The following is a 10,412-nucleotide window of genomic DNA, read 5'->3' on the forward strand; positions in this document are numbered from 1 at the left end:
TTATTATGTCATTCCCATGAATAGGGTATATGTACCATTCCAGGTATACAAAGCTTGTTGAACCAAGAATTATTTGCGCAAGATTAATACCACCTCTTAAATCATGTTCACTATATAAGATAGTTAATTTTTTACATTTAAAAACGAAAAAGCCAGAATAACAATCCCATTCGTTTATAAAATTACACGTAGCAGATTTATTTTTAAGGCAACGTAGACACTATGAGTGGAATTCGACACTACGTGAACTGTGGTCCCCCTTATAGCGCCAATAAAATTTCAAGATAATGATGATAGTTTTCCACATATATATATTTCGTTCGATTCGCTTACATGCTCTTTTCTTGCTCAAGAAGCCACCCACGCATCTGGTACACTTGAGATATTTGTAAAAATATAAAAAAAAATACTTGGTTTTTGTGGTTTAGTGCAAGTGTGTAAAACTAAATGCATGACGGGTAAAGCGGGAGAACGCAGTAGTTAGTACTCCTAGAGCGAGAGAGATTGCCAAATATTCGAGATAGATGGAGACAGAGAGATAGTTAACTAATGTACAGAACACAGAATAGAGCGGAATGACTGCGACTTCCTTCTTAGACTCCGCGATTCGGCAGATCCTTGACCTTGTAGATGCGCACCAGCCAGTGCTCGGTGGTGTACGCCTCCTCCAGGACATCCAGTTCGAAGTCCTTGTTGCCAATCTCGGCCGCACGAACTCGATCGTAGCCCTGGGCTTTGCCGCCTTCCGTGTACATTTGCCCGAAGCGATAGTAGCACATCTTGTACATCAAACAGTTGAGCAATGTAGGTGAGCCCTCCTTGTCCACTCGGAACTCCCCGTTGGCCGCATAGTAGTCCTTTTCGCGGATGTGCGCACCACGATCCGTGCTGCCGCCAATGCGCACCATCCACAGGAACTTGTTGATATCGTCCGATGAGTAGCCAGTGAGCCCTCCGAAAATCACGAGAACGTAATCCACATCCAGTTCCCTCATTATCTCGTAGGCCTTCTCCTCCGACGAGGCCATTGCTTGGCCAACGCGCGATATATGTGTGTTGTTCCAAGTGTTGTTATCCACCAATATCGTCCGATTGGCCATGGCCGTTATCTGGTAGCCATAGTCCCACCAGGACATTATGCGAGCGTCCTGAAAAATACATTACGAAACGGTCAATACGGGCACTTAGCGAATGTTTTCAAAATGAAAGGGATATTGTCTTTGTCAGCTTGGTTGTTTTAGTACTCATTATGTTTCATACTCTTCCTATCAAGAATTTACAATGTAGTCATCATAAAGATGCGAAAATCTCGTGTTGCCAGCTTAGCCTGATTAAAATTCAACCGTAAAAGGTTGGCATTACGCCAATTTGTTGATTTTGTATAGCTAACTAGGCAGAGCACTCGACCAATGGGCAATCGAAACTGCATATTCACCTCCGGAGTGTTCATTTGCAGCCAGTAGTAGGCCTCGCGGAAGTCATCGAAGATGATACGGCCGCCATCGTGCGACCTGGCACTCAACACAATGCTGGGCGAGGAGTACGCCTCTGAGGTGACCCAGGTGCAGTGCAGCGTGTACACAATCAGCATCAGTGTGATGACGCCCACGAATCCAATGGCCACCTCGCTCTTTACGCCTCCCGTCTGCTGCTCCAGCTTCTTGTGCTGCCGCTTGCTTTCCACTCCCTGCTTCGCCGAGCTGCCAGCATCAACGCTCTTTATATACTTGGCCAGCAGATGCGAAATGGCGATTCCGGAAAGCACACACATCACGGGCGCCAGGACGAGCATCAGACGCACCATTACACCGGCGAAATAAATACTGGTGACGCCATACAAAATTATGAAGATGTTTGAGTCCGTCAGCTTGGAAAAACAGAAGTAAAGGCCAGCGGGGAAGAGGAACACCAGGATCTGCAAGAGAAATTGCAAAGAAAGCCACTGAGTTAACTACATTTTGGATGGTTAAGTGAAAAGGGGGGTCGTTTTTATTTAACTGCCTCAGCGATCAAAGTGCAAGGTAATCACTCAATGCATTAAGGCGCATCTCATTCGCATCGTGGTTAAGTTCTCATCCTCGGCAGAAACATCTTAATAATTGGATATTTTGTTGGGGTAAGGATTCATTAAACACAAAAGATACATGATACATGATGTTAATATTTCGTTTAAGCTAGGTTTTCTACGAAACTAGCACATTACCAACCTGCAAATCGAAATAGAAGGACGACCAGGATGTAGGCTGGTGCTCCGATACCGAGGCGATGATTGGAATGTGATTCTTGGCATAGGACGGATCCAGTAGCGAGTAAAATCTGCCGGTCCAGGGAGAGACTTTCCCAGTAAGCGTGAGCAGGGTGCCCACAACGAACACTACAGTTAAAACACTGGAAACCAACGTCTTGAAGAGCAGGTCGAAGTGATCCTTGGGAATGCGCGAGCGCAGGTAGTCGACGAAGGCGTGAATCTGGCACAGGCCAAAGGTTCCCAATGCCTGCAAGGAAAAAAGGATTAACACTCCTTTCTTTTAGATATAGCCAGTAATAGCAATTGTGTTCTTTTAGTGACCAAATCAGCTAGGTTTTTGGTACTCATTATGTTTCATACTCTTCCTATCAAGAATTTAATATGTATTCATCACAACAGATCACTCATCACTAGACTGCATTGCATTACACAAAGTAGTTACACTCACCAGCATGTGCTCCGAGCTCTGGATGGGTTGGAATCCCACAAATGATATCTGCATCGACAGAATGGTGCCCACGCAGTAAAGCGTGCTGTATGCTATGTAGATCCTGTGCGAAAAACGTCCGGTGATCATCAGCGCCAACACGTGCAGCGGGATTAGGTTGATCAGAAAGACATAGCCACCCCACGAGGAGACCATATAGAAGTAGGCCAAGGCCGACATTGCCGACCAAAAGATCGTGCCCGTCTTCACCGCCTTGATCCACAAATAGTAGGTGAAGAGCATGCAGAAAATGGCGATGCCTTCATTGTCGTACGATCCCGCCACAGATCGAGATATGTAACCCGGCACGATGGAGATCAAAGCGGCGGCAACCAGTCCAGCTCCAGTGCTCTAAAAAAGAGGCAAGCAATCATAAGAACCACGTGTGGAATTTAACCTCGAAGCGGAACACAAGATCTTAGTTAACATTCTGTCCGGCTACTCCAACTCGATTAATTATATTGTTTTTGTTGAGCTACAATATAATGGTAGCGTGTCTACGTTAAGCAATCTGGCACATCACGATCCTATAGAATAGACTGGAATCTCGGAGGAATGGATGGCTTACGTGTATCTCCTTCGTGAGGGCGTAGGTCACCAGCGTGGTCAGCGAGGAGAAGAAGGGCGCCAGGAAGACGCACACGTTCCGTATGTCGATGGTCACGTTGAGCAGCCACATCAGGCGGTACAGGGCCGCCGAGGTGAGCATCAGCCCGGGATAGATGGTGCCGCCGATGATGCGGCCCAGGGGATACCAGGCGCGGTCATCGAACCAATTGTGGAACTTGTAGAAGCCCTGCTCCGCCAGGAACCGCGTGGTGCGGTAGTTGAAGTACGGATCGAACTCATGGATCACGCTCTCGAACCGCAATACGGAGAACAAGCGTGTGGCGAATGCTGTTCAGAAATGCAAGAGGAAAAGGAAGTTCAGTCGGCGGTGGCAAGAGGAAGATAGGCGGCTAGTGATGGCACATCGATGGGCATGCTCCCTATCGATATCTCGAAGGGCTGGAAAGTCGATATTCTACATGGCAATCGCAAGATGTTTATAGCTAGGCATTTTATATGAATGTTCCGGAATTCAGAAACCAGACAATAAATATTATAATAATGCCGAATTGGAAAATGTAAACTTTTAGGGCGCACCAGAAAGTACCATCACTAGCGGCACATCCAGCTATCGATAGCGCAGAAACTCGAACCAGATGCGAATGTTTGACTTTTTCACAACGCCCACTCGGCTAATGCCGAATAAGCGCTATGTATTTACTCACATAAAACCGCTGCCAGGATGAGAATGGCCAGCTTGACCAGGTGCTCCTGCTTGTCCCAGGTGAGCAGTCCCCTGGCGACGCCGCCCACGTCCAGCGTCATTTTCCTAGCTCTTCTGCCTGCCGGCTTTTTTTCGGTGCTGCTTTATTCGGTGCAAGAGTCGCTAAGTCACCGGTGCGCGATGTTTACCGTATTCCGGATGTCCAGGATTACTTGTTTCGCGCCACTAACCCACTATTACTAATGTTTTTGCACAATACTATGGCTGAAACTTAAATGCGACGGAATCGCAAACTTGCAATTCGTGGCAAAGAGCGGAGAGTGTTATCGATTATCGCGTGGTATCGTCTTGCTATCGGTATCAGGGGTGACAACCCTGGCAGCTGGGCGCGTTTTTATTGTGTCCCTTTTAACCACTACTTTTGGCGGCTCATTGCGGTTTCTTCGGCAGTTAACTCTCGATTTATGATGTAGTTACTATTAGTGACTCACTAAGAGCACGGCTGGTATTCAAATCGGCAATTCATAACCGGCTGTTCCTGCGCTTTTATACCAGCTGTTTTTGGCTCTCCGTGATCTCCGTGAGAGCGAACACGATGTAGAGAGAAGAGAGCGAAAACCCCATTTCAACCACCGCACAGTGGGATACGTTTATTTCTTTTAGAATGTGACCAAAATTTGTCATAAGAAATTAGATACGCCTAAACCATAGATTGAAACTAAGACAAATACATTGTGTATGGTTTTAATAGAAGACTAAAGCAAACGTAAGCACAAAACAAAAGGAAAACTTAACCATTCTCAGATAATTCAAGGAAATGCGACTTGTTGCTCCCAAATCCATTAGCTTAAAAACTAGTGCCAAACTTGAGAGTCGAAGAAAGTAAACAATTTTTGAAAGTTGTACCGGTTTTCATCCGCTTGTGTGCAATTGCGACCACTGTGCACCGCGAAATTCGTTTTCATTGCGGGAGAGCGACTGAGAGAGAGAGAGAGGGCGACAGCCGTTTAAATTGCCATATATTTCCCATATAAAAGCACCGCTGCTTCGTGTTTTCGTTGCGTTTTAAAAAAATCTCGAACAAAATATGACTAGAAAACATCGGATGAATCGCCGGGCAGGAAAATCACGCTTTCCAGTGAAAAACTACTGATATTTATCAGACATCCGAGATATATGTATATTCAATATATGTAAACGAGAACCAAATCCCCGAAAAAGAAGCGAATCGGAGTAAATACAAGTTGACTTCTGCTGGTAAATAGAAGAAAAAGTTGTACCTAAAACAATGAAAAACTCACGTGTCAAATATTTAACAAATTGTTCTCACTAATACACGGGCAAGCTCATTTGCGTGTGTGAGATTTGCTAGTTCAAATCGTTGATTTTTTTTTTGTGGCAGCTTTGTTATGTGCAATATATACATAAATATATACATATGTATTGTGTGTGTGTGTATTTACTCGCATCGTTGTTGTTACTAGTCTTTTTTAAATTGAAGCCGCGCCAAAAGTAATTAAATAATAAAGACGGCGAGTGTTTGTTTGTGTGTAAAGTGCAGCAAGAATGGTGAAAAATCGAACATCAACACGCTTTTAAAAATGCATGTGTTATGTACATACATATATGTATATGTATATGGGACGTCATTGTGTGCGTGCGGGTGGTGGCAGCGACGCCGGCAGAGGCAGCGATTGCAGTTGCCAGCACGCATCCAAGAAGAAGAAGAAGAAGGGAATCGAGTGAAGTCCGATGAGGGGGAGGGGAAGGATGAGAAGGAAAACAAAAGCAACAAACTCCAACTTCTGCATCTGCTTTTCGTTCTCTCCTCCCTTGCCCACCCACTCACTCACACCCCACCCACTCTCTCAGTGTGTGTGTGTGTGGGTGTTTGCATTTGCATGGCATTTCTGGCATGCAACTTGTATGTGTGTGTGTGCGTATATTTATGGAAGTTGTGTGCCTAGGCGAGAGAAAGAGAGGGAATATCGAGGCAGCTACTATTTATTATTATCCAAGCTCCCAAAAAAAAATCGAAAATTTGGCCCAGAAGGAGTTAGTTTGATTCGTGTAAAATCACATTGTTTTTTGGGAAAAAATCGATGAAGTGACTGTAAGATCCAATTAGGAGGATTCGCTTTCTTAACTTCCAACCTGAAGATCTTATGGGTTACAAAATATGAATTCCTATTTAAACAACAAAGTGCTTTACTTTGCAAAAGCTTCCCTAAGTCAAAACAAACCGTAAAGTTAAAACCCCATTTTAATTTGATATCGTATCTAACATCTAGTTTGATAAAGCAGCATACAGATAAGATAAGTGACCTCATGTGCCAAAAGACTGAACTATGGAAATGTTCCCTTATCAGTGGTTGTCTTTGGATGAAAGTTGTGCTTCAACAGTTGATAACTGATTTTCAATTTGACTGATTTGAAAATTTCCTATCACTAAGAGTTATGACACAGCCGGATATGTTTGTAGACCATTAGTAGGGTAATTCATTAATTTTCCATGTGCATTTCCTAACCCATTTACATGGCCAATGAGTGATTAAGTGTTTTTATTTTTGTTTATCATTTCTGCTTTCGCCCCAAAATAATTTTGAAAATTTTTTGCTGTGGCTGGTCCGTTTTGGGCCATAAAAACGATGTAAAATTTAATATGGCATATAGGGCGAGACAATGTTGCCTGTTGTCTGGTTATTGTTATTATTAATTTTGTTTACACGTGGGAAACGGAAATTGGCGAGGGAAAACCGTTTCACTTTCGGCTCACCAGTCTCCACTTGCCCCACCGAAGTAGTTAAAAATTACAAATAACAAAGGGAAAACAGTCGAGGACCCTTAAGAAATGCTGCAAGCGTTGTGTTTTACACAATTAATTCCACGTAATTAAGCCTTATGACTTTAATGTCTGATCTTCCCTTTTCGCCCTCTCTCTTTCTGTCGCTCCTATTGTTTTTCGTTTGATTTAAACCTCTATCGACGGTTCCATTTCCAATTGTTGCCATATATGTAAGTGCCGCTTCCAATTGGATTACGACCACAATTTGTCTGCGGGCCAAACACCAATTAGAATCGGACGAGATATGGAATTGTGCGGGTCGCCAATAAGTTACTTAACTCCCTATCGATATCTGAATGCCCTTTAATTTGTGAAACACAAATATCAAGAAATCGCTGTGCAATTATGGCAGTTAACAATATAATTCGTTTTTAGACCCCTCTGAATTTGAAACATCTGAACGAATACTTATTTGTAGAGAAGTCTAATAGGAGTCTAATAAATTGTGCTCCTAGTAAACTTTAATTGTTTGAATTAAATATATACTTCTTAATATGATAGTGTTTTGTCTTTTTGGTGATATACACCTAGTCGCGACTTTCGCCATGATCATTTGCAGGGAAATTGAAACAAAAAATCGCTTATATGTAATAGCTAAATGCCATTTCTCATTAGGTGCCCCCCACGACGATTTCACGATGATTGCCACTGAGCAAACATCAATTGATGGACAAAGGCAATCGATGACTTCGACACGAAATTACGATGGAAAAAATGGGGGGAAAATAAAGGGTTGGGGAAGTCGAGTGGGACTCCATATCGGCCATTAAACCCACACTTTTCCAATATTGTCACTGGCCACTGACATGTCATTCAACCCACCCTATTTCACCTATTTTCACCCGGCGACTTTTCCTTTCTTCTCGCAATTATCAGCCGCAACCTATGGGATTTTCGCATGAAAAGTCTTTTCTTTTTAGTTTTCTCTTCTTTCGTTCTGTTACATTTGAATTAAAAAAAATACGTTAAACATTGGCTAAGACATTGTCATTATATTGGCTAAATGTTTTAGTGTCCCTAATTACTTATATTTTAAAAATTGGTTTTGTGCTCTTAATAGCAGTTCCAAATTTAATATTATAGTTTCATTCCATATTATAGTTGCATTGACAGCTATTTTTTATTTTTAAATGTAGTTTCATGTTTTCTTTACTTGTACTACATATTTCCCCTCGCACCGCAATATTTGTTTGCATTTTTTCTAGTTTTTGGATCTTGCTTCGTTCGCGTTGTACCCATTTTACTTTTGGTTATGGACTTTAATTTAAGCGAAGTCGCGCTTAGTTGTATTTGCATTTGTTGTTATGTTTTTTGTTTTTGTTTTTCGTATTGTGTTTATTTTTTCAAGGCAGAAAAACGATGACTTCATCTTCTCTGCCCACATTTTTGTTGTTGCCCCACAGTGTGTGTGCGTGCGTTGGTGTGGCTATACCCTTTATAGAGAGTATTTATAGTTTCTGAATGTGGACGCGCTCGGGAGAAAGTATTTTGAACCCTAAAACCAATAAACCAAACCAAAATCCGTGGCTGCAGTCACCATATATATACCCTTTTTCCAAAGTTTTTTGTGTTGACACGAAATAAAAGTCGATATTTTTGCTGGTTCTTATCCATGTGCAATTAAGCGTATGATTTTAAATTTCCTGAATAATTGTATATCCGTAACTCGAAGACTAAGATATCTGCATAATTATATGCATTCTGGATCAGGCCTAGTCAATCCAGCTTGTCCGTTTGTCCGGTCGTCCGCCTGTCCGGATAAACGTGAACTCTGAGGTTGCAGATTCAATTGACGCTTATGCACGACCAATATTTTAAAAATGTTTTCATTTTCTTATTTTCCTTGCCAAGATCTACCTATATTTCAAAAACATTTTTAAATTTCTAAGGCTGTATTTATGTCTAGATCTAGCTAATCACCAAAATCTGTTCAAATAACTCAATTATTTTTTTTTTTAATTAAGATTTTAAGGCGTGCAAATATCAATGACGTCAGAAAATATGAGCAATACATACATATAACCACCGCTTTAAAAACGGAAAACTTTGGGGCCCTAATATAATTATGTTTGCTATAAGAACATTTTCAGTTTTTGAACTGTTTATTTTGTACGTTGTAGGTATACGAGATCTAGGATAGGTTTCATTTTTTAAAGGTTACTTTGACCGAGGCCAAGTACCACCACTTTGTTCCCTATTTTTGGTGGTAAATGTTCATTTCGTTTTCAGGGTATTTGCATTTCGGTAACACTCAGCTGATTTTCATTGCTTTGTTGTGTTGCACACCCCCGAAGAGTAGATGATAATGACGAGGAAGTGTTGGCCTTGTTTGTTTTTGTGACTGATGTGTGTCACTTGCCACTATCATCATTATCATTATTAAGCGCACGCCAAAGACATTGTGGCAGTGCAGCCAATATGCAAAGTGTTGAGTAATCGTCAACACAGTCCACTCACTAGCGCATTATGATCATCATCATGGACATCGGACTGTCTCTCATCGGTTGCTTGGCCACTGTCAATAATCACACTGAGCGAAAATCCTTTAAGTTAGAACATTTTTGGTAAATTAGCATTTCAATAACGAGAACAGGTATCACAATATCGGGTCAAGACATTCCTAATGCATGGTCACATCATTCCCGGTAGGTTTAATGGTCACACTATGAATTTAGCAATTTGGAAAAACGTGAAAATGTAATCTTTAATGCTTTCGCCCAGTGCATGGGCGACCACGAACTTTGCGACATCAAATTGATTATTTTGGTGCCCTTCTTTGTCGCTCTTTTATCCACCATTTCTCCCTTTTCTTTTCACGCTATCTTTCCTGCTCGTTGGCTTTGTTTTATTATTCATGTCCAGGCCGGAAATGTTTCGTTTTCCAGTCGCACTCACCAGACCAACCCCAATACCATAAACTATACGGGGACCACAGGCCGTATAGACCACAGGCCGTATAGACCATGCCCTCGCCCACTTTTGGCCACTTTCCCAGTGTTTTTATATTTTGTGTTTGGTTGCCGTTCTCTTTTGGGGTCAGCAAACAAAACTCGCACCCGTTGTTTGCTTTGTTCTATATGTGTATATACTCTCTGGAGTGTTTTTGGCCAAGTTTTGTTGGCCTGGTCGAGTCGGAAACAGGTTGTGCGGATCTCTGTCGGCCGAAAAAAAAAAACAAAAAACATAGCGGATAGTCTTTGGTTCCGTGAATTTCGGTGGATTTTGGTATGATTTATACCCGATTACCGTGATTTTTTGTAGATTTTCGTATGATATACAGTATTTTGAATTTCCGAGAATTTTTGTGGCATTTTGGGTGCGTCTTAATCTGAAGATACGAGAAGAAGTCGCTTAAGTAATAGAAACTGTATATCTGGGGAGCTATATGTCCATATATGTATTACGATTAGTCAGCCGAGTTTCATAATCATATTAAATGTTTATGAACAATTACTTTTACGCCGATAGCTACTTCACCGCATTGCTTGCATTGTTCCTAATCAGTTATATTAAATTACACTAACCGACAGTATTTTTATAAATATTAATCGCAGCAGCG

General features: G+C 41.8%; 1 protein-coding gene and 2 non-coding genes across 3 annotated transcripts; all 3 read right to left on the reverse strand.

The window, feature by feature from the left end:
• Positions 1 to 293: 293 nt before the first annotated feature.
• Positions 294 to 4,613, reverse strand: LOC6549876 (dolichyl-diphosphooligosaccharide--protein glycosyltransferase subunit STT3A). The gene is made up of 6 exons (XM_001978621.3): positions 4,010 to 4,613; positions 3,304 to 3,632; positions 2,697 to 3,086; positions 2,208 to 2,495; positions 1,436 to 1,915; positions 294 to 1,148 (listed from the first exon to the last, which is right to left on the reverse strand). Exons 1-6 carry the CDS (start codon positions 4,107 to 4,109, stop codon positions 594 to 596), a joined length of 2,142 nt encoding a protein of 713 aa, XP_001978657.1. The 5' UTR covers positions 4,110 to 4,613; the 3' UTR covers positions 294 to 593.
• On the reverse strand, positions 1,217 to 1,300 carry LOC6549877. Its single transcript, XR_046802.2, has one exon. It is a non-coding gene; the product is annotated as a small nucleolar RNA Me28S-U3344 (small nucleolar RNA).
• LOC6549879 lies at positions 2,567 to 2,649 on the reverse strand. Its single transcript, XR_046804.2, has one exon. It is a non-coding gene; the product is annotated as a small nucleolar RNA Me28S-U3344 (small nucleolar RNA).
• Positions 4,614 to 10,412: the final 5,799 nt, after the last annotated feature.

Source organism: Drosophila erecta, unplaced genomic scaffold (genome assembly GCF_003286155.1).
Source record: "Drosophila erecta strain 14021-0224.00,06,07 unplaced genomic scaffold, DereRS2 tig00000126-arrow-pilon, whole genome shotgun sequence".
NCBI classification, from domain to species: domain Eukaryota; kingdom Metazoa; phylum Arthropoda; class Insecta; order Diptera; family Drosophilidae; genus Drosophila; species Drosophila erecta.

Coding starts and splice junctions, on each gene's coding strand:
- LOC6549876 (XM_001978621.3), bottom strand. CDS start 4,109: ATGACGCTGGACGTGGGCGGCGTCGCCAGGGGACTGCTCACCTGGGAC. Junction 2,496..2,696: donor AGAGCTCGGAGCACATGCTG/GTGAGTGTAACT, acceptor TTTTCCTTGCAG/GCATTGGGAACCTTTGGCCT. Junction 1,916..2,207: donor CCTTCTATTTCGATTTGCAG/GTTGGTAATGTG, acceptor TTTCTCTTGCAG/ATCCTGGTGTTCCTCTTCCC.